The sequence below is a fragment of the Leptonotus elevatus genome, chromosome 3, assembly GCF_054856555.1.
Source record: "Leptonotus elevatus isolate MCC_2025b chromosome 3, RoL_Lele_1.0, whole genome shotgun sequence".
Lineage (NCBI taxonomy): Eukaryota > Metazoa > Chordata > Actinopteri > Syngnathiformes > Syngnathidae > Leptonotus > Leptonotus elevatus.
The window spans coordinates 1,144,847-1,169,853 of record NC_141241.1 but is presented as its reverse complement, the minus strand read 5'-3'; the positions used below and the strand labels follow the sequence as shown (position 1 = coordinate 1,169,853).

Below are 25,007 nucleotides of genomic sequence, written 5' to 3'. Positions count from 1 at the left end.
ATCTACAGTATACTGAAAAGTGAGCTTTGAAGTTGCTACATTCCACTTTGATTGGCCCAGAGATGAGTGGCCATACTTTATCAGCAGTATTATCAAAGCGTACGTTGACCTTTTGTTTATGACAACACTTTATTTCTGGCATTTGAAAATGCATTTGCAATCACAGAGTGCAACCTTTCCTTCCACAAAAGTTACTCTGACGGTCTGAACATGACAAGAAGTCTTGCAGCGTCTTCTCTTGCGGTAGTACAACATGTCCTGACACTTCTTCTATTCTCTTGCTTAGCTGTCAAACTCTGTGGTCGGACCAAAAGGAAAGCTTTGCCAGGCTGTCGTTCTGACTTCTAAGGGCTGCGGGAAGATGAAAAAAGCATTTGAACTCTGGACAAATACGAGCTAACTTAGGGATGTGTCGACAGAGGGCGAAGCATAGAAAGATAAAACGGCTTCAAGTGTCAGTGTAACACACAGACTGAGCCAATGTGAGCAAAATGTCCGATTCGTTCCACTACTGAACAAAAACATTCCACTCGGGAAGTCCATTTGCTGTTGTTTGACTAAAGACCTTTAGATTCCATTCTGTGGTCATTTTTACACACAAAAAAGCAACATACAGTACATAAATGACATTTATCATCATCATTATATGTAATAGTACACAGTAAATTGTGTACAGTAAATTTTACTCTAAACAGTCTATTTGGTCCCACTCTCAGAGTAAAATTTGGAAGAGAGTAAAACATTCAGATTAAATTTCCCTCACAGTATTTTTTTTTTTGTGTATGAGAGAATTGGCCTATCCCATGACAAAAACCTAGTCAAATTTTGCCACTCAGAAATTGTAAGTTTAGAGCCTGCCACTCTTCCACCTGAGCTATGCCACTCCTACTGTTTGCTAATATCCTAAGGTAGACCAAAAACTTGGGAGTTTCAAGTACAAAGATTCCAGCTGACACGGGCGATATACTAACACAGTAGGAGCGGCACGGCTCAGGGAGTAGACTGGCTGTCTCCCAACCTGAAGTGGTGGGTTTGTTCCTCAAACCTTGAGTGACCTTTTTCTTTTTTTATTAAATAAACTAGTAAAATGTAGTCAAAATATTTCCTTGCAAACGTACTTAGAGTTTTTGAATAAAAAATCTTTAACCGATTTTTTTCAAGAGATATGCACATTTTCTCGTACACAGTAAAAAATACATTGAATAAAATGTACTCAAAATGTACTATCTTGCAAGTGTAAATTTTACTTTGTTTAGTGGGACCAAAGAGTGGGACTCTATTGAGAGTCAAATTGACTTTACACCATTTTCTGTGTAATGGACATAGCTACAGGTGTAAATTTGGCTTTAGGACAGGCTACAGATAGAGATTCAGGGGGTCTTAACCTGGGTTTGATAGAACCACAGGGGTTCAGTGAGTCATTCTCAGGGGTTCGGCGCAAGTCCCTTCTTTATTCACCAGTAAACCATATATCTAGTGTATATCTTGAATTTGAAAAACATAAATTTTATTTTTCAATAAAGAAGTGTCCGGTGAATGTGCATAGAAAACTGGTGGTGTTCAGTAACTCCAACAAGGTTAAGAAGTAAGAACCAATGTGATAGGGTTTGGATTCAGATTTAGGGGTTATGGTTGCATACATCAAATTCAAATCTAATGCTGGAATACAGTCACAAATATGGATGGCTTTTTGTAGCCTTATTATCCACTGGCCATTTGGCGTCAGTCACATTATTATTTCATATTCTGTAGTACAGCTTCTGTGGTTGACAAGGGCCTCCTCTCGTCTGTGTGACTCCACATCAATTTTTCATTTGTACCAGTGTCAAGATGAGGTTTGCAGCGCGAATCAGCCCGATCAATAGTGGACAAAAGCCGTGACACTGTGCCGCGAGGACCGCCTTGAAGCTGTGGCAATGGAAGAGACCATTCCACAGGGCCACCGAGAAGGGAGCAGCCAGAGCAAACTTGAACTTCATATTTGCCGCAAGTAAAAAAAATAAAAAAACAAAAAGTTCAATTGGTCTCCATCAAGGCCAAAAGTAGAAGTGACTTGAATTGAACAAGAATGAGCTCCCCATTTCAGTTAAATCCACCCTGAAGGAGAACAGGGCCTAATGTGACTGGTTAGGCGACAAAGTCTGAGCTTGTTTCATTATTTCTTGCCGGATTCAGACCATTTGGATGGAGGGGGATAATATGCATGCATGGGAGTTAAAAGGGGATAAGGCACGAGAAGCAAGGTCTGGATAAGGGTTAGAATGAGGGTTCTGGGGCTAAAGTTAGGGTTGTGGTGGATTAGGGTCTAGGGCAGGGATGTCCAAACCTTTTACTCTGAGTGTCACATACAAGAAAATCGAAGGACGCAAGTGCCACTTTAGACTTTTATGTATTAAACGTCTCAAAATTGGTCAATCAACAACTGTACATTGTTTATATACTAGTTACTTTGAAAAAATATTGTATTGTAAAATGTGAGAAAGGAAATAGTTTGGGATTTTTTTTTCTAAATTGTGGGTTGGCCAGGCCCTGTATCCCATTAAAATAGAGCTGCCCCTAAAAAGCAGCTGAATCCTATCTTTACAGTGTATTTAGAGCCATAACAAGAGCAATCTGTCGTAATCCGACCAATCACACGTAAAAAAAAAACACGCTTTATGCTTCTAAAAATGTATTATCTATTATTTACAGAGAGAGCTGTTACTATTTGACTTGTAACTTCATAACTACAAAAGTTCTACTGAATATGAAATGAATGTATTAGTAGTAGTATTCTCATCACCTTTCACCTATCACCTTTATAAATATAGTTTTCATTATATGCCGCGGGCCGCTGAAAAAACGGCGGTGGGCCGCAAATAGCCCCCGGGCCATAATTTGGACACACTGGGCTACGGGGTAAGAATTCAGCATAGGGTTGAGGGTAGAGGTAGAATTAGGGTTCAGAGACTATGGCCAAGTTGCAAGTGTCAATCTGAAGACCCTGATCAAATCAGTACAGTTGGGGTATGATAGTTATCAAAGTCGGACCAAAGATCAACCTGTGACGTTGACGAAGACAGTGGTAAAGGCAGCCAACGGGACGGCGGCAACGTTCTGGGCTCGGACCCTCAGCAGGAAGTTCCGGGTGGTCTCGTAGTCCAGCGGCTCCGCCACAAGGATGGAGGCCGAGCCGTCTTCCCGGTTAGGCGTCAAGTAGAAGCGGACGGGCATATTGGTCTCCGGGACCATGCCGTCCTCCAGATTGTACGTCACCCTGGGGTCCCCCAGTGGGGAGGTGGCTTTGATTGTCTGTTTGGAGAGAGGATCACGTTAAATACCCGAACCCAAACACTTCACCCAAACCAAAATTGCAAATTGGTAATCTAGCCTGCCTGATTCTAATGTATTTGAAGGATTTTGCCTTTCCTTGCCAGGCCTGGGGTTCGGGGGTGCCCCCCGTCCCCCAGGTGCTCCCTTATCTCCTTCCCTCCCCAGTCTTCCACCCTACCACGCGGCTGGAGTTGGGCTACGCCATTGTCCGGCCCCTCCCCAGCACAGCACAGTGGCTGGGTTGTGGTGGTTGGCAAGTGTGGGGGGGATCGTGGGGGCAGCGGTGGCTGTGGGCCGGTGGGGTGCCATGTGGGCTTGCAGTGCCCCGTTCGGCTGCGTTTCGAGTTTGATGAGCAATGATGATGACATAATGAATCGGTAAGATTACCGAATGAACAATACTGAGCTCTCTCCAAAAAACATTATTTTCTTTTTTTTTAATCTCCATGGTGGCCCACGGTTTCATGTGGTCTCCTTGTTCGGTTGCACACAGAGGCCCACCTGAGAATAACCAATCTCTGTCACGTTAGTTTTAAATTGTATGTCCTGGTCCAGATTAAATCTTTTAATCTATTCCTGTCTCCAGAGGCCTCCTGGCACATTCTGCTCTTCTACTTAGCGGAAAGCGATCAGCCCCCGTGTTTTACGGCGCGCAATAACGTAAAGTCAAATATTAAGGCTGTAAATCTCCAGCGAGGTGCCGACCTGCCGAAACCCGGCGGGATCTAACAACACGAGGCGTCCCCACCACTCCCGCCTCATCCTTGCTTTGCTAATTAAGGCGAGAGCCATGCAAAAGACATTGGCGTACTCTCCCAATTAAGGTCAAAAACGCCATCTTGGACAGGACGGCGGTGACCTCGCTGAATCTGGTCAAGCCCCCGAGCGTGGAAGCCGCCATAATGAGACGCCGGCTGGCAAACATGCCCGATTAAAGGCGGAGAGAGCTTTAATTTCCATGGCGAAGGCATTAGCAACATCGCCGTCAGGCCGATGCTGGGCTGCCATTTTGGCCGATGCCATTGGCTCCACGTCAGCACTGCAAAAAGTAAAATCTAACAAAGATGAAATATTGCAAAACAAAGCAGTAAATGCTTGATCTTTGACTGTGTTCCAAAATGTATGAATGTGTGTCAATGGATGAATGTGAGGCTTCGTGAAGCGCTTTGGGCACCATATGGTATACATAAAACTCGAACCCTCACCCCTAATATTTAAAACGCTAACCCAAAACCTTAGAGGTAATGAGACATGCTGATCAAAGCCTGAAATGTTCCAATCTTGCCGCTCTTCTCATTGCCGTCAGGCCGGCTGCCATTTTGAAGGATCCCATTGGTTGAACGTGAAGGACCCTCTTCGGCTGCTTTGTTTCCATCCTCGCCGCGCAAATATCAATCAGCGGCTTTAATGGACTTAATTGCTTTGGAGAGACGCTGGGAAAACACTTGTGAATAGTTGAGAAGGCATCAACGGGAGCGTGGATGAATAATAAAAGATGGCGATTAGTGAACATCTGCACCGCGCTAAAAATAAAGCTTTAAACACGTCGCTATTTTGTGTGTTTTTTGTTTGGTTGCTAAAAGAGCAATCTTATGTGAAACAGGTCAGTGTTTACAGGTTCTCTTTGCTGGCTAATAATTAACTGTTTGCACCGGTTATGATTGCTTTATTTATTAATTTTTTGGGGACGATTCAAGGTTTCCAAATGATATTTTGCAAAAATAAATGTGCCTTTTTTAATTTAACTTAGAAATGCAAATGGGAAAAAGGATGTCCATTGCCTGGAATTGTTACAATGTGATTACTGTAGAATGTATACAAAGGATCTGCAGGGTGAAGTGCTTTAATGCAGACTCCTTCTGTTACCAAATTAACATTATTTGACATCTTCATCGAGAAATAATTTTCTTTTTCTTTTTGTTTGGAGAAAATTAGACTGACAATAATAATGATATTTTTACATAAAATGTTAAAACCTTTCATTATACTGCCGTATAATAAGATTTGATGAGTTTTTGAGTATGATAAGGCCCTCCGGACAGCCATTTTGCTTCCACAATATAAAAGTAATAAAGCGTCACATACCAATGAAGCTCATACCGACATTTTCATGGCAAACAAACGATTCTCATCAAATTTTGATGCTACGCTTTACCCACATAAGACGGCGTAAGCAATAAAGCTCGGCCAATTGGGTGTCACCCAGCTGCCTAATGTTCAGTTTCCATTTGGGGCTTATTTGGTGAATCCCACAGCAGGAGTTTGTCAAAGTACAAAGCCTAGAATTTGCCCAAATCATGGCTTTATACCAAAAAGGACAACATCCCATACGACGTGGTCACTTCAACTCATCTGTCGTGGAGATCTGTTTCTTCCTGGGGCTCATTATTGCTCAAATCCCATAGTAGGAGTTTGACAAAGCCCTAAAAGTCAAAAAACAAAATGGCAGACTTCCTGTTTAATTTTGGCTGTAGTGCTGTCAGACTTTATTGTGTCTCTCGTTCTCACAGACAAGCCCGCCCACTTTTGTGTCGATCGGAGTAAGCGGAGTCTAGGGCTGATTCTTTTTTTCCCCCCTTGACTTGAATAATTGATGAGCCAGTTCATACATTTTAATACAAATGGCAAATTATGCATATGGCACTTAGTGGATGGATGCATCATTCAGGAAACAGACATCTATGGAACCGTGTTTACTAGGGCTGTGCATGAATCGGTGGTGGTGACTCGAATTGGCCGTTGAAAGCCAACGCAGAATCAAATTTCTCGCATTCCAGTCAGAACCAGTCATAGCATATTGTCGCCAGAGAGAAATATTGGGCGGGCACTCACGTCTTTACATGTGATGTATCTATGGGGGGAGTGCACATGGGGATTTGTTGGTGGTTTATGGGACACTGTTTATTCTTTATTTAAACTTTAGTAGAGCAAAAACACTTCCTGATCCCCTATCAGCTGACTTAACACTAACCAATCAGAAGCTAGCATACTTTAGGTCAATGCAAGTGAATGACGGAGAGCAGCAGATTCGACACATCAACTTAGCAACTTGTACAAAAAAATACCAAAATGTATGAATGTGTAAATAATAATTCTGGAAACATAAATGTACAAGTAAATATTTATTTTACCAAATGAACTAAAACGCTTGAACCTTCGCAAAGCCCAAGCCAACCCAATGCTTCAAAGTGCGAATGCTCAACATGATATTTTTAAAGAAGCCATTACTATTTCCTTATTGGAAAACCTGACCGAAAAGTCTTGGCACAAACATCTGAGTAGTATGCTACGTGAGTTTTTTCTCACAAATTTGCCACTTTATAAAGTCGCAAATTTACGAGTATTTTTCTTGCAATTTTGCCACGTGGCAATTTTTTTCACAGAATATTTCCCCCACCCTCTAAAAAATATATATATTTATACGTGGCCCTAATATGCCGTCGTAGCCGTTGGCCAGGATTCAGCACAGGATCGTGAAGATTCAAGGAAGTTATTTGAAACTAAAAAGAAAAACCTTTCCGTGCGTCGATACGCTGCGTCAATCCGCCAGTCGAAGCTACCCTCCGGTACGTTTGAATGCGATAAGTGAATGCGGCTTTGTAAATGTATGATAAAAATAAACCGCAATATCATTTCGAGAAAATTTGATTTTTCAGAAAAGCAAAAGATGTGAATTGAAACAAACGTCATTCACTGATGTTTACACAAATGGGGGCCCACAGAATCTTCTTTTCACACGTTTGAAAATGACTTTTCAATCGGACTTACCACCACGGGCGTGTCCCGCACGGTGTTCTCGGGTATGACCACGGCGTAGCTTTCCTTCTCCCACTGCGGCGGCAGATTTTTCACGTTGGTGATGGTGACGGCCAGTTCCACCGAGCTGCTCCGGTTGCCGCCGTCCGTGGCCACGATCTCGCGGGTGATGTAAGTCCTCTGAAGCCACAGCAAGAACATGGATAAAAAAAAAAATGATGGAAACGTTGATTTGTGTGTTCAAATGGCAGAAAATGCGAGTGAGTCAGTATTAAGTGAGGGCACGTTACTAGTCTAAAAGGCTGATTTGGAAAGTGGCTGTCCAAAAAAGCAAAACAATCCATTTGGTGCACTTTGGTATTTAGAAGTTGATGGAACATCCGAGCTATCTGTGTGGCGGCACTTTTTCAAGCAAAACTAAAAGCATGTATTTCCAAGTTTAGGATTTTGCTATTCATTGTTTTTCCCCATCACTAAAATTACTGTTCTGAAGCATTCATCTCGAAATGATTGTCTCCAACCCAACATTTTATCTATTGAAAGCACATTTTCGCAAATCCTCCAAATTGACTGTTTCAGCCGCACGCTGTCCAATGAAAATACACACGTCACGAAAATCTAAATCTTGCATAATTCTTATTCAGACACATATTTCTTCACTAATCATCTGATTATCTGCCAAATCTCAAAATTCTGCATTTAGCAGGTTTTGGTCGAGTTAATTCTGCCCAATGAAAACGAGTATGCCCAAATTTGTGAGCCTTAAACGTAACATCCAATCTTTATACAAAACCTTTTTTTTTTTCTGCCCTCAAAGCCTAGCATGTATCATGAAATTTAGAGGGGTTTGAATTATATTATTAAAATAAAAATTCATTTAGTAAAATGTTTTTTTTGTGAGGATTAATTTTTGCTTACCGTCTTCTACGTTGAACATGCATCGCTAAATTTGTGGGCTTTTTAAAAAATATTCAAAAGGAAAATGTTTTAAAATGGTCGAAATTGTGTCATTTACTTGAAACGCGCATGTCCAAATTGGTGAGTTCTCAAGTCTTCAATTCTTCTTTATTTATTTATTTGTTTTGCTAATCATTTCATCTTGAACTATAATGTTTTTTATTCATTCAACGAAAGAAGCTTATTTGGCGAGTTGATTGGGAAACATGTACCAATATCCCTAAATATAACAATATACCGCAATTAGGTTTTCACATATTTTTCATCAATTCCAGTTACAGTATAGTTAAAGATTTTTTTCATTATTATTATTATTTTTTTTAAGTTTTGTAAGTACTTAAAATACTTGATTTAAAAACAAACAAACAAACAAAAATGGTAACTGCAGTGAAAAACATGCACCTCCAAATAAACACATTTATAAAAACGTATTTTCTTTTTTTCTCACTGGTTGATACTATAGAGTGAAATTTTATTTTTGAGATCTTTTTTCAATGCCAATCATACTTTTTTTCTCTCCCTATAATTTTATTTTTGGAATTTTTGTTTTGATTCTGCCCCATGATTCACACTCTTGTCCCTTTTCCCCCCCCCCCGAATTCAGATATATTAATTGTTTTGTTTTTTATGTATAGTGGAAGATGAATCGGTGATGTCCATTGGATTCTTATCTACTCTTCCAGTTGACGCAAGCTAATCAAGCTAATGCTGCCACTTGAAAAGCCCTCCAGCGAAGACGCCTGCAATGTCTTCATCTCAATCAAATCACACAAGAGGCATGCTAAGCGCTAATGCTGGATGCCGCTCGTCACATTTCCATGCCTGGAGGAGCACCCGACGCTTTCTGCCTGATTGCGCAGACGTCTGGCGGCGAGGAAACGTCTGATTGTGTCATCATTGGAGTCCTTTCTTCAGTGAAATGAAACGCAGATATTTTCTCAGGCCGCGCACGATTAACGCCCGGCGCAATCTCTCGGAACAAGCGGCGGCAATCCAAGAAATTGCATGTCGGCGAGATGGCCACGGTGATAAAGGTCCAACGGGAGGAACAACTTCCCACGGGAATAAATGCACTTGGGCCGCAATGCGGCCAGAGAAAATATATTTTTAGACTACACGCTGCACGATATGATCGGGAAATTTTCACAATTATGATTCAATCATGATACAGCAATTTTATATCCAGTACTGGAAGAAAAGCATCTATCCGACGTTAATTGAGGGAGGAAACTATCTGACGACAAATACAAACTCCTTCGCTGAGAAACATGCAACGTAGCAATTTAATGTTATGCCACCATGTCTAAGAACTTCTATTAACAAACGCTGTACACTGAAATGAAAGGGGAAAAAAAAACATTGTTGTCACAATATGACAATAATACCATACCATGGCCTCAATACTGTGACAACATTGCCCTGTGAGATTTGATATTGTTGCATCTCAATCAAGGTGGTACCTAATGTTGCGTCCAGCTAGTGTTTCCGAGCGCGTACCTGCGAGATGGGCTGGTTGACGTACACCCAGCCGGTCAGCGGGTTTACCCTGAGGTACTCCGGCTGCTCGCTGGACATCGAGTACGTGACGGCGGCGTTGGTTCCAAAGTCGTCGTCGTGGGCCGCCACTCGCAAAAAACTGGTCCCGATCATCGTATCTTCCCGAAGGAAGTCTAGAAAGTAAGAATTATTTTTATTTAAAGTCTGTTACATTTGTATTTGCATATAGATGCCACAAGATGGCAGCAAATAACTTTAAGGATCATAAAGCATCAATACCATAGACCGTAGAGCTGTCAAAATTAATCGATTAATCGACAAGTAATTAATTAACAAATGAATCAACTATTTTAATAATCAAATAATCGTTTGGAGGCATTTTTTAATTTGAAAATGTCCAGATCCTATGATTTCAGTATATCAACAGTACCGATAATTGTTCACTGATTTTTGTAGTCCTCGATAAAAGAAGACTTTGGAAAACAATGACCGAACCGGTAATGTAGTACAACATAATTTTTTTTATTTTTTTTTTAATCACTATGCGAATACGAAGTACAAAATAAGCACAAATCACAGGTTAATAAACAGTAATTTAAAGTAAAATGCTTTTGTAATACACTTAAATGCAAAATGAAAATGAATCCAATTAGTCGATTAATCAATTGAATAATCGATAGATTCATCGATTATTTTTTTCTTTTCTTTTTTTTTCTTCTTAAGATTCATCGATTCTTAAAACATTAGATAATGACAGCACTACTAACATGTCATCAACATGTTACAGAAACAATTGTATTCAGCAGTAAGATTATTCAGCATAAACGAGGCATAGTTTTAGCTAGCATGCAGGTTTTCGAGTAAAGTAAATATCCTGCCACAGTTTGGCTTTAGCCCCTGATGCTAGCTAGCTAGCGCCCTAGCAGGTAAACGAGCACCATGGGAGCTAGCTAGGGAGCTAGCTAGCTAGCACCTGGGGCTAAAGCCAAAGTGTGGCAGGGTTTTGACTTTCTGTTAGAATCCTTTTTAATGGTTGCAATTGCTGGGGCCAAAATGACCACAAGAATAAAAGACCATTTTGAACCTCATAACATAGGAAGTCAATTTCCACTCACACTCGTAGCGGATGTTCTCAAACTTGGGGCTGTTATCGTTCTGGTCCACGATGAGAATGTTGAGCTGGCAGATGCCAATCAGCGGGTCGTTGGCCTGGTCGGTGGCCGTCACCGTCACCGCGTACTCCCGCTGCCGTTCGCGGTCAAACTTCCTGGCCGTCACAATGGTCCCTAAAGATGACAAGAAGAGACGGACGTCGCTTGCTGGCGCACCAGGAACCTTTGCCGCCGTAAAAGCGAATGAAGGTGTGACAAGGAAATCCGGTTTGATTGCGTCCTGCTGCTGTGATGAAAACCTTGATTGATCTTCCAAGCTGTCAAAACTTTTTCATCACACAAACAGGGTTTTCCTGGATCAAATTGAAGCACGCGTGGGACCTTTATTATCATTGGTGCACCCCACCGGCTCAAACAAAACAAAAATCTGTGCGTCAGTGGAATACGAGTCAAAAATCCAGCTGTTTTTATCCATCTCTGGGGACGGCCATTTTGTTGTTCAGGTAAAAAACAATCACAACTTCATAAAACAGGTGAGCTGTGATTGGTCGATGCCTGAGTCCTGAGCAATATTGATGTCACCTTCAGTCGACAGCAGGTGGCAAAATGGCCGCCCCCAGAGATGGATAAAAATGGCTGGATTTGGCTTCATAACAAATTTTCCACAAATGTAATATTAACCAGAATGTCATGTTTGACTTCCACTTTAAATCATGTTATACTAAAATGCAAAATAAAAGTAGAGGAGCCTTCTTCAATATTAAATAAATAGACGCCTTCTTAAAATCTAACTAAAGTCATTTTTTCAGATTTATTAGGAAACAAAAGAAATTGAACCATTTGCATCATGAAGAGATGATTAAGGCAAAAAATATATTTTTGCAAAAAAAAACGATTTAGGCAATTATTTTAAGAGGGTAACGATATAACAAAAGGGCACATGCACAGTTAAATGGCAGACTTAATCGAAAGTTGATGATTTTCGCTCCATCAGAACTTTGCAAATTCAGTTGCGACTAGTGTTAATTTTGACAAGAAATTTGTATTTAATTCTAGTTATAGTCTTTGGACTAAAATCAATTAAAGTTTTAGTCATAATTTCGTCATCTGATTGTATTTTATTTTTAATCCAATTGTAGTTGACCAAGAAAGAGCAATTTGACAGTTGAGTCGATATTTTCCTAATTGTATTGACTGGATGGTGTAGTTGGTAGGTGGAGTTTTCGTCACTGTAGTTTTCATTTTTGTTTTAGTCATTAACAAAATTGTTAGTCAATTTGAGTTATCGTATCAATGAATAGCTTCTATTTTAGTTTTCGTTTAATTTTCGTCTCAAAAAATATTCGGGACGAAAAATATGACAACAATTTTTAGTCGACTGGTTGCAATTTTAGATGCAAATCGTCACTTCCTGGTCAGTAGGAGAAACCAAACCAACGCAATCGATGAAGCAATCCCAGCCTTGTCATTACATGTGACCAATAGAGTTGAACTATGACTGGCTGAAATTGAAGGACTGCTCCATCGAGTTGTATTTGCAGCTGAAAGTGATACAATTGCAGCTGAATATGTTGACATTTTTTAAGCTAAATAATGCAGATTGAATATTTTGACGGCTCAAAAAAAAAAGAAAAATAATCTGTACTGTGCTGAATGAAAACAATGATGAAACCACTGAATTGATGTCATGTTTTTTGACCTCGGTCCAGAAACGATCCGGAGGTTGAACGTATGCGTGAAAGTCCCAGCAGCACATAAGAAAGACCACTTTCTGCTTCATGGAGGTGCGCGTCATGTTGCGTGCACCTGTGTCAGGGTGGATGCTGAAGGCGGGCACAGTGGAGTCTTTGTGCATGAAGCCGTATGTGACCTTGCCGTTGGAACCCTCGTCGGCATCCACGGCGTGAACCTGCAGCACAAACGTCCCGGTCGCTTGGTTCTCCAGAACCGTCGCCTTCTCCCGGTACTGTAGGCACTGAGAGGGGTGGGGGGGTGGGGGGGGGGGGGCAGGAAGAGGGAAAACTATGTAAGAGCGCACAAGATGATGATTTATTCATTGCACGAGCACACTTCATACATATGTGTAAAGACATTTACAGTGAAAAGTGTCATTCTGCACTTATGTGGTAGTGAGGGGGTGGCAGTGGGTGGTCGGGCACGAGTGGCTCCAGGCCACTCCTGCTTGGGCTGTTAAGAAGCTTCGTGTGGAGACAAACAAAAAAGGCTCAAAAAGAAATGTGTGAAAAGACAAAAGAAGTGGATTATTTGGGTTTGAAGCCGCCATTTTAGGGACAAATTCTCAAGAAGTCTTGCCCAACCATGTTGATTTGAAGCATTGATGGGCAACTGAAATGCTGGATGGGGCACAGCACATCAGTTCTAGTGGGGGGGGGGGGGGGGGGACCCCGTGCATAAAGATGATCATTCAACGATGGCACAAAACTGCTCAACAGTAAATCAACATTAAGTGCAAGAGCACATTTTGTGCATTTTTTCACAAAAATCCACAGACTCAAAATTTTTATTTCATTGAGATACCATATTTTGTCCTGCATATTGCAAATGCAGAAGAAAAAAAGTCATTAGGTCTACTCACGTTGCGTAAGACCCGGTGGTGAACGGTGATATTACAACCGAAAAGTAAAGTCGATCCCCTGCATGCTCGTGGTTCGGCAGCCACATGCATTTGCAGATTTAAAGAAAGAAATATTTTTTTTTAATATATTTTGGGTATTTTCAGTTTTTTTCTGGAATTCCCCCGCATTTCCGCTCGATTTTTTTTGTCGAAAACATAATAAATGAAGATTTGATTGAGTTTGGAACAAGAAAAGGAAAAAAAAAGTGCCCCCATTTTTAACATTAATCAAGTAGCCCAGTGTGGTCCGTGGACTTCACGTTGCCCGTGCCTGGTTTGAATTCAATTTCTCACGCATTCTTGAAAAATAACTTTAGGATTATGATTTTGAAATATTTTCACTTTCATCATTCTTTGTAGGTGCAGAACAGCAACAAGTTCCATGACTTGCCATAACATCACGAGCTTACAGTAAGTTTGACAGGTGGCACGCTCAACAGACTCATAGGCGCCCCCTATTGACACAAATGCACAGCTGCAGGAAACCCGCTTGCGCCGCTCCAATTTCCTTCCAACGCTGTAGTCAGGAAGCGAGTCCTGGAGGCTGACATGGCTGTACGCAGCTTTAATTTGTACTTCTTGATTCCCCCCACTGACTCCTCACAGCAGTGGGCCGCAGCGTAAATGCATTTGCAGCACACGGCTGCGAGTGAGACTTTCAAAATGAATCTATTATACATAAGGTAGCATTTCTCTCCGCCAAGATGTTTGCGCGTTTGCGCCCCCACAAGCTGTTCCTGCTTTTCCAGGCCAAATTGTGTGAATTAATGAAGCTCGCTTAGAAAAGTATTTGATTCTATTTTCAGCGCTAATTGTCACGTATCTGCTGCACCAGCCACTGTGTGTGTGTGTGCGTGCGCGTAGACTTGATTTATGGGAAGTTCCACAGCAATTTCACGGAGCTACTTAACGGCTCCATTGAGGTGGAAGTGCAGAATTCTGCGACTATTAATCGGATATTCTGAATATGGAATCCCTGGCGGAAAGAAGAAAGAAAGCCTGTGAGTTTGTTGGATTGTATATTCTCATCACATTGTGATTCATTGTCACTGGTTAGTTGGAATTTTTGTGATTTGTCTCCAAATGGAAGTCAGCTGCCTCACGAAACATGCATTGACATGAAGTTATCCCCGTTATTTCATTCGTGAAACTGGCTTTGAGGGCAGAATTTTGCAGAAGAATTCCAGCAAAAGCAAACGGGGACGGGGACTCGCCCCTGCATGCCCTACAAAAAATATTTCACAGTGTTGAAAATTCCTCCAAATTTGGTGTATTTTATAGTAATAACCTCAAAAAGGTCATTTTTGTGTTTAAGGTATATCATCAAAAATGGCTTCCAGGCTTTGTCAGAAAATTACAGAATTCACAGAAAATTTGGAAAATCTTATCACACAAAATTCAGAATGTTGCCCTCAAGTTGATTCAATTCATTGTCTTGGCAAAAGAGAGCCTCTTTTTTTTCTTTGAATTGTGCCTCATCAAACAAATCTAAAATTCTCTCTGGGGTACCCCAGGGATCCATCTTGGGTCCTTTATAATTATAATTATTATTAATTAATTTTTTTGCATCCATGACTTGCCAATGTCATGCAACTCTCTTCCTTGTTATTTGCCGTTTCTAAGCTGTTGGTGATCTTAAACAGTAAACGGTGTCAACTTCCATAGTTTTGACTAAATTCTACCAAAATGTCACAGTCATGTGACATATTGTAGCATTTTATTGATACCTAACCCCATTTTACAGTAACGTCAACAACGGCAGTATTATCCTTGACTTCATTCTCTCTTTTCATTGCTTTTAAATGATGCAAAATAAACCAACAAACAAACAAATGTCGAACGACAGAAGATGCAATAAACAAACAAACAGCGCTCGTCTTGCAACATTGCTCTCCTTTGCACTCCACATCATCTCTCTTTGGTGCGGCCATGATAAGCCCGACTGCACGACTGATTTTTCTCGGTAAATTTCCCGGCTCAGTTCCTGACCTCCGAGACACGGCTGGTTAGTTTTGCCTCTCCAGTGTGCTTTGGATGGAGAGCGGGAAGCCGCCGAGTGTCGGGCTGCGGCGCTTCCCGAGTTCAAGTGCTCACCTCGCGCCTCGGCAGCTAGCCTGAGATCACACAAAGCTACTTTTTAACCAATTGGTCGAGCTGGAGGACAAGCTTGAAAGCTTCTGTCCTTCCAGACCTCAGCTGGCCTTTCCACGTTGAAAAATATGCATTTTTCTTTATGGTGTTTCTGACTGAGTAGGGCCAATATGCCCTTAGACCTGCAATATGTACTGGACACAAAGAACATTGGGGAAACCTTGTTGGCAAATCTGAAACCGGTAAGACTTAAAAGTATAGTCTTTTTTTTTAGGTGGGGAGAGGTACTTTTCAGTTGAGAATATTGGTTGAATTTCAAATGATTGTCTGAATTTAAAGGAGTATATTCCTGAAAATTGGTGTCAAATTGCGTTTTCCCCCCAAAAAATTCAAGACTTGTTTGTTGCACATTTTTCACCAAATTAGCATTACATTTCATTTTTGGGCTCAACTTCAGAGGTTTTTTAATGTTAAACTCTTTTTTAAAAAATTTTATTTAGACAATTGATTTCCAAATATTTGGGGTGAATTCCTAAACTCAACTCAACTTTATTTCGAACATTTGAAATGACAATAAAACAAAAAAGCATACTGTCACAATTGTGTCAAAAACAAATAAATGGAGACATTTAAGTTATTCCGCAAAACAAGGATGAAATTGAACTGTTTTCGTTTTCCACAAACAATAATAATGACTTTCAAAGAAATTCATTTACAAAAGAAAAGACTTACGGTTCGAAATGGAATAGGATGAAGCAACTGCTTATCTCGTCCTATCCCCATTTGACCTCACTTATTACTTGAACTCATTATTCATAAATGCCTTCATACAAATTGTACTTTCAACCACTTTTTTTATTATCCCTCCCTCGTATATTTAGCAAAAATGATTTTTTAAATACATGTTCTCAAATGGACAAATAATTGTACTTCTTTTCATGTTTCCCTCAAGACCAATCCACAAAACCACTCCACAGATCGAAATGCACATACTTATGAGTTTTGTGCGAGCATAATGTTTACATTTCAATTCCTCTCTCTCTCTTTGGAAATCATTTTTGTATGTTGTCGAACTTGCCGGGCAGCATTTTATGATTTGCCCTATACATTATTTGTCCAGTTTTAAAATCTACCAGATCCCTAAACTTGAGTGTGCGTAATTTTAAAAATAGTTAATTGGTGTGTACAAGGTACCCTACATGATTTATTATTCTTATGATTATAAATCACTAAATTCCAAATTATTTAGTGAATTTAGAGGCATATTTTTTTTCTTAAAAAGGTCCCTGAAAATGATTTCTTAAATTTAAAAAAAGATTTAAAAAATCTCCACTGTCTGGTCAGGAACAATTTTTTTTCTGGTGAAAGAAGATCGTCTAGTCTTTTTTTTCTATTGTCTTCTACTGGTTTTCTATTGGCACAGAACACATTCTCTGCGGGGCTTGAATGATCAGTCAAAATGCTGTAAAGTGTCTAGCAAGGTTTGGAACTGAATGAGTAAGAGTAAAAAGTAAAGTTTGGCTTTTTGCACATTGTTGCGTTTGCTTCGCGGTCGGTCAAAGCTTTGAATTGAAGAGCCAGACCAGGATCCGACCGGCTAATCACTCCTCCAGGGAGGCTGATAAACAGACGAGGTACAAAGACAATGAGCGTGAGTGGGAAAAGAGGACTTATGTGGGATGGAAGAGGATCACAGCGCTGTCGTCGTCACGGTGATGAAGAGGTGGCTGAGTGAGCGGCAAATCAGCTTGAACAAGCCAAAGGTGTTCTTAACAACAGAGTTCCCAAAATGACATTTTTCCAAGGACCCCTTGATGATCTTTGCGCCGATGCAACGTTAGCTTGCACGTGTTGGCCGACATGCAACGGAAAAGAGTTTGCTGGTTTGCGGTCTGTCACCTTCTCAAAGACGGGCTTGTTGTTGTTGACGTCGTCCACGCCGACCACCACCTGCGCCGTGGACGACAGCGCCCGAGGGCCGCCCGAGGCGTTGTCGTCCGTCGCCGTCACGTTGAGGACGTACTCCACGCCCTGGAGGTGAGGCGGAGGGCTGGAGCGCAGGCGGATCAAACCTGTGTGACAAGCACAAAACGGACATCGGTGGGAATCGAATGACGAAACACCGTGATCACGAAAGGTCCCGAAAGGGTGTGCGGGGTGTGAAACTTGACACCATTGGTCCCCCTCGTACCAGGAAAAAGTGTCGCTTCACATCCGCGGCCACGTAACATTCGCTCCTTCAGCAACGTTAGTTACTTTGTGGTTGCTAAGCGACGCCCACGAGCAATGACGGCCCAATCGGGACTGCGCTTTGGGGCTCGACCCCCTCCCCCTACCCCAGTCATGCGTCTGGTGTGGGCGACTCATCTGCATCCCACTCGGCTTTGAATGACTCTCTGTGTGCGCTTTGTATTCATCTCGTACCCCGGCTGCTCTGTTTATGTCGTGTGTGTGTGTGAGCGCGTGTGTTTGTGTGGGCTTGAAGTGTTAACAGTACTTATTCCATCCTCCTTATCTTGACGGGCCGAGGCCAGGTGCTATCGCTGTCATGTGTTCATTTGCTTGTTGTCTCACAGGAAAGCAGGGAATTGAAATTATGCGTGCGTGCGTGCGTGCGTGCGTGCGTGCGTGCGTGCGTGCGTGCGTGCGTGCGTGCGTGCAATATGCATTCACCTATCTGTCTTTACCAGATCAGGGAAAGTGGTGAGAAAGGTTACCGACATAACATATAGGGATTTGGTTTGCTCATAGCATCAGAATATGACCTCTCATCTGTGTGTGTGTTTGGGGGGGAAGAGGGAGAGAAAGACAGAGAGAGAGAGAGAGAGAGAGAGAGAGAGTGAGAGAGAGAGAGAGAGAGAGAGAGAGAGAGAGTATGTGGGGGGGAGAGTGTGTGTGTTTGAGAGGCAGGGAGGGAGAGAGAAAGAGTGCTGCAAGAGAGAGAGAGATTGTGAGAAAGGGAGCATGTTTAGTGTGTGTGAGAGATTGTGTGTGCGAGAGAGAGAGTGTGTGTGTGTGTGTGTGAGAGAGAGAGAAAGAGTTGTGTGTTGTGTGTGAGCGTGCATGCATGTGTGTGTGTGTGTGAGATGTACGATGGCCACCACAGGGGAGTGAACCTTGAGGTGTTTGTCACAATAGCTGATTCCCGGTAGTGTGCGCGTGTGTGTGTGAGTGTATGTGTGAGAGTAACACACACAAACAGACAAGGACGAGGAGGCGAGAACCAGCTCCAATTTACGGCCACAGAGAGGTGCGAGGGGAAAGAAGAGGCCTTGTACACACTGCCTCACATTATAGCACACGCACACACACACACACACACACACACACACACACACACACACACACACACACACACACACACACACACACACACACACACTTGCACTCCGCAACAGCTCCAACACAATTAAGCGGAGGACGGACTTTTTCCGTCATCTTTCTGCTGTGTGGTGAGGCGTCGCCTTTTTGTATACTGATGTGGATCTTGGACATGTATCGGTCTCGTCTCCGCTGGGCCAACGTTGTCGTCACACCCCAACAAATCCACTATTACACTTCTCAATCTTGCACACGCCTGCAATGTGGTTGTGCACCCCCATCAAAAGAACATTCGTGTTGTCCTCCTCACAAACTCTTAAGACAAGTTGGCGCACCCCCTTTCTTCCACAAATCCTTTATAACACGAATAAACTTGTGCACCCCAAATGTGGCGGTCCCTGCACTTCCTGTGTACCGGTAAATGCGTTACTACTACCTGAGTGCACCACTTTCAACATCTAAACAGAGATGGTGCACCCAATCTCGCGGCACACTGAAAATAAAATGTCAAAAATTATTATATTTAAGCCAAACACCTCCTTTCACATTCGGACATAATGTGCACTTTATAGATTACTAGACCCTTTATAATTGAAGGAAAAATAAAACATCAAACATGCTGATATCTAAGCTATGCACCCCTTTCAACACTGCGTCAATGTTAGCACACTCGCTCTCGCACACCAGTTTTGAAAATCCCTACTCTGAAGTTCCCATTTCCTCCATGCATCCCCTTTAATATCCTGACAGAGGCAGTGCAATCACAAAAAATAAAAACAAATTACATTCTGATAATTAAGTTACACACCCCTTTTCAACATCCGGACAAATTCTGCACGCCTATTTCATCACTTTTAAACTTTTTAAGTTATTTCAGATTCCCTTGTTTTGGAAATCCTGCATTTCAGCACTGTTTAACTCCATGCAACCATTTTTTTCCACCCACAGAGTTGGCACGCCTCTTCCCCTTTTTCCCTGCACACCAATAATAAAATGTCCAAAATTCTGAAATATATAAAATGATTTAGGCATCTCCTTCAACATCTCGACATTACAAATCTAAAGATTGTCATTGTGCACCTCCAATTTGGTATTAATTTAATAATAATAATAATAATAATAATTTGGGAACAGAATTGGTGCACCCCTTCTATCTCATGTAAATGTAAAATGATTATACATTTTAAAGCAATTGCTATTTCAAAGATGCACAGCCCAAATTTTTTTCCGTTTTTCCAAAACTGGGTAAAAGAAAAAACGTTTTTTTTTTATTCCACATTTGGAACATGTTCACAGACAGTAATGTGAATTTATACAGCAGGTGTTACGTGACAAACGATATGACGATAAACAAAAAATGTGCACTGTGTTATGCGGGACAGGGGTGCATGTCTTAAAACATTGTGTAATGGCTTCTTTAATGCATCTTTGCCACTTCCAGATGTGGTGCGTGTCTGCTACCACATCTTAAATGGCAAAAAATTTATGTCACAAATGCTGATTTCTTAGCTACGTACCCCTCCGTCAACATCCTAAAAGTTGAAAATGAAAAAGAACATTTTTTAACTTTGATTTACGATTGAATAAATAGAAAAAATAAGTATTTGATAATAATTTTTGAAACTTTTGATGACGTTAGCGTGACGAAACATGAGAGTGGCTCCTCCAGTGGTGCAAAGTGATATTACAAAAAGGTAAGACTGATGGCTCTCATTTGTTTCAAAGTGAGGTTGTTTTTTTTTATATGGTTCATTGAGAAGCTAATGAGGGCGACTACAAAAAAAAAGCATCGTGCCTTTCATTCAAACAAGCCATTGTTTGCTGATCAATCAGAAATAATAAAATGGTCTGCGGGTTATTATTTTTTCATGATTTGAAGCTGGGCTGTGAAGAAGCGAGGAAATCCCGCGAGGAACAGGATTAAACACAAGCCCAGTTGTTGAAAACGTTTTCAAATCTCCCTTTAGGGGATGTGTTTTTTCTTTTTCTTTTCATTCATGTATTCTTGGATTCCAGTTTTTTTGTTGGCAGCGCTTCATGTGATATATAGAGTTTGATTTATGTTGTCTTTTAAGTGGTAAATTAAAAAAGAATAAGCAACCACAAAAAGACCAAAGGCGTTCCATAAATGACATCTTACAACTCACAACGCTTTTCATGGTGTTTTCATTTAAAAAGCTGAAAGCCTTATTTATCATATACATAAAAATATATTTATTAAAGAGACATTTTTAACAGGTTACAATTTCAAACAAAGTCAAGCAATTTGTCCCGGGATGCATTTCCACTAAACTAGAAAGTCGAGAAAACTGAAATAGTTACCAACATGAAATTGTACACAAGCTTTTTCTAAGGAGCATTCCGAGTGTAAAAAGTGGAATTTGGATCAAATTTTTTATTAAATCATTTCTGTGTTATTCTTATATTTTCCAGAAAATGTTGACCAAATGTTTGAAATTTGCACAATTTTATTTGGGTTAAATTACAGTACGAATCTGTGTGCAATGTGCAATGCTAGAGGCATGTTTTATTTCAAAAGTTTGGTCAAATTCAACATTTTTAGGGGTGACAGAAGAAATAATATACCCTGAAAATTCATATATATATATATATATATATATATATATATATATATATATATATATATAGCACAAGGACACGCAGTTGAATTAGTTTGAATTATTTTGTAGTATTGTTACACTGAAAGTGTCTTGACTGCTCGCTGTCATTCATTTCGTGTCATTTTTTTTGGTGTTGATCAGGGGCAGACAAAAAAAATTTTACTTATTTTTTTATTTTCTTTTTTCTTTTTTTATTATATAAAAAAATAATAATAAAAATAAAAAATAAAAAATACATTAAAAAAATATATTAACAAAAATAAAATAAATAATAATAATAATAATAATAATAATAATAATAATAATAAAAATAAAAAAATGAAAATTTTACTTTCATTTATTTTACTTGTGAAATTCAAAGATTCAAAGTTCTAGATCAATAGATCTATCCATCCATCCATCCATCTTTGTGTGACACTAGACAGCAACTTTCAAAGCAATTTTTTTCCTGAACATTGGGTAAAAAAAAACAACAAATATGTGACATATTTTCAGATGAGACATATAGTTCGTGTTAGTGTGGCTTAGAAATCTTTCCTGGAAATGGCTTACTGTTTTTGACAATGCAATGTCAACGGTTGAAGAAAAATGCAGGTTTTTCCTGACGCGATGATTTTGGGGGTACGAGAAATCTGCCCGACACCAACGATATGCATATTTGTCAACTCTGAATCGTACAAGCACAGGGACATTCGAGAGGTATTGCTATATGTCCTATAACAAAAATGAACATTTTAACACATTTTTTTTCCTAACGTACCTAATGAAGCGGCCGTTGAGCATATGTTGCCGCAAATAAGCAGAAAGCCTGCGGGGAGTACAACTGAGATCACCAACATTAGCGCTGGCATATCTCATGCAGATGATGCCGCGTACAGACGTGAACAAGCCGGCTGCCTTTGAACTGCAGTCAAATATTCACGCCATAAATCAATAATAAGACTGGCAGATTGCTGGTGCGTAAGAGGAAGTCTATTAAGACCGTAGATTGTCGGAGGTGTGACCCCTAGTTGGCGTGCGCACTCGAGTAATCTGCATGCCGTCTATTTCCATTTCAACTTTGACCCCTCCGCCGCGCTTCTTCCTCTTTGCCGTCTCGGTCTTCTAAGGCGGCCACTTCAGTATTCCGACTGCGCCAGCGCCGATTGTCAATTAAAATGAGAGAACGTTCCGGCAGCCGCCTGCACTCGGGTGCACTTTCCCACCCGGACACCTTCATTACAACATTGCCACTTCCTCATTAGCCCCACCAGAATAGTCCATTGTATGGCATCCATTCAAGAGTTATGGAATGGAAATGTTATGAAAATGAGACTCAGAAATGGCAAAAATCACAACAGTTGTTTGCTAAAATACTATCAGGCCAAAGATGAATCAACGTTGGTTTATGCTTTTATTTGTTTTTATGCCCACAGAAATGGCTTCTATGGCTTCGGTCCAAGAGGTCTCACTATGTGGCAAAACAATCATAGGACTTCTCCCAGCCAATCAGCAAATACAGGTAACAGCGCAGTGGTGGTCGTGGCTATTGCATTTCAAAGGCAAAAGGTCCAGGCGACATAACAGCAAGGGAGCGCATACTCAGACCAAAAATAATGATGTTTACATGCAGAGTGATACTAAATGAATCTTTACCTGCTCCCGACCTGGACCAAATGAACCAACAATGCTGGTGGGCTGATTTAAAAATAAAAAAAAATGCAATAAATACTCGGGAGCGCATACACAGACCAAATGAGTAGTAATAGAGTGAAACGAAATAAATACATAGTATATATGGACCACATGACTCGAAGTTTAGATGCTTGATCAAAGTACCTTGTACTTTTTGTTAAGCCGCACTAACACGAACTATATGTCTCATCTGAAAATATGTCACATATTATTTTATTTTTTTTACCCAATGTTCAGGAAAAAAATTGCTTTGAAAGTTGCTGTCTAGTGTCACACAAAGATGGATGGATGGATAGAGCTATTGATCTAGAACTTTGAATCTGGCCCCAGTTTTGGAATTCTAATTTTTATTTCACAAGTAAAATAAATGAAAGTAAAAACATTTATTTTTATTTTTATTTTATTTTTCTATTTTTATTTTTATTTTATTTTATTTTTTTATATATAATAAAAACTGGACTGAACTGAACTGAACCAAAAACGTCAATAATGGTGAGAAAGTGAGCTAAAATAACTACATAGAGGGGCCAAATGACTTAGACTCTGTTGCAAACTTAGACCTATTGGATTTGGATCAAATGCCTCAATAATGACCATACACTGAGTTAAAACAACGAGGGAGTGCATACACCAAACCAAAATGCTCAGGTTTATATGCAACCTTGTACAAAATTAACCTGTACTGCTTCTCAAACTTGGACCAAAAGGACTTTATAATCATGGTGGACATAGATACAATGACTAGGGAGTGCATGCACCCAATTGCTCAAATTTTATGCACATATCAACTAAACGAAACAGCATTGCATCTAGCCTTAAAGTAAATAATTCAATAGGGTTTTAAACTGAGCTAAAATGACTAGGAAGTGCATACATGACCAAAGGAAAGTTTGTAAGTCGACCAAATGAAACAGCATCACCTCCAGCATTTGGCTAAATTAATCAACAATGGTTGTAATCTAAAATAAAGTGACTAGGGAGTGCATACATGAATCGCTCAAATTTATATATATATATATTTCCCAAAGAAACCTGTTCCTGTACGTGACTTGGGGGGGAGACTCAATTATGGTGTTCGACTGAGATAAAATGACAAGGGAGTTCATACACGGAATTTAAAGTCCTATTCCTCTTGCAATCAGAGATATAGTCGCATTGTAAATCATATCACATAATGTACACTCACAGCAGATGAGGCGCAGTGTGATAAAAGACAGGCAGGCACGCACACACGCACGCACGCACGCACGCAGGCAGGGAGGCAGGCAGGCAGGCACTCAGGTTTAATGAATTGAGACACAAGGCCAGACAAATGTGACTAGTTTGTCAAAAAAAAAAGCAGCGGGCGGGCGGGCGGTGGGAGCGGACATGTGACCGGCTGTGGTACATATACATCATATGTTTATGTATAGCTGGAGATGCTGTTTTGTAAGGATGACATTTTCATCCAGCCAAGGAGTCGCTCTGAATGAACTATGTAATAACGTCTAAGAGCTCAAGAAGGTCTCCTTTCATCTTCTCAGACATTTGCTGTCCTTGTTACACACGTGCACACTTGCGTGCACTTCAGGTCTGAATGCACTCCCTGGCCACTTCATTTAGAATTTAGAATCAAAACATTATGTATTGTGAAAGCAAATTTAAAAACAAAAACAAAGGCAATATTCAGGTGGTCGAATGCAATAACATGACATGGAGCGCATACATGGACCGCGTGACTGAAATTTAGATGCAGAGCTCCACTAAGTGAAACTGTACTGGTTATAGATTTAATGATTCCGTAAGAGTGGTAGAGTGGGATCAAAAAATGTTTGATCAACAAGCACTGATGCAAGTGGCTGCAATTCCAGTCGCTCATTTCTATCGAAAATTACTAGGGAGTACATACAATGAACAAATAGAAGTTTAGCGAAAATTAACCTGCACTAGCCTTGGATTGAGGAAATGTTCCGACTCTCAGATCCTCCCCTCGTGCTGGTGGATTTTCATTTTAGCATATCAGTAAGCTGCAGGGATGTAATTGAGTAAAGT

At 40.6% G+C, this 25,007-nt stretch overlaps 1 protein-coding gene across 1 annotated transcript in view; it reads right to left on the bottom strand.

Moving 5' to 3' along the window:
- The window catches only part of LOC147176593 (neural-cadherin), a 222,590-nt gene that overhangs the window by 103,226 nt on the left and 94,357 nt on the right, over positions 1-25,007 (bottom strand). Inside the window, 6 exon segments of the mRNA XM_086071071.1 lie at positions 3,042-3,291; positions 7,081-7,248; positions 9,523-9,695; positions 10,638-10,808; positions 12,441-12,609; positions 17,260-17,432. Of these exon segments, the coding sequence (XP_085927197.1) occupies positions 3,042-3,291; positions 7,081-7,248; positions 9,523-9,695; positions 10,638-10,808; positions 12,441-12,609; positions 17,260-17,432 (1,104 nt within the window).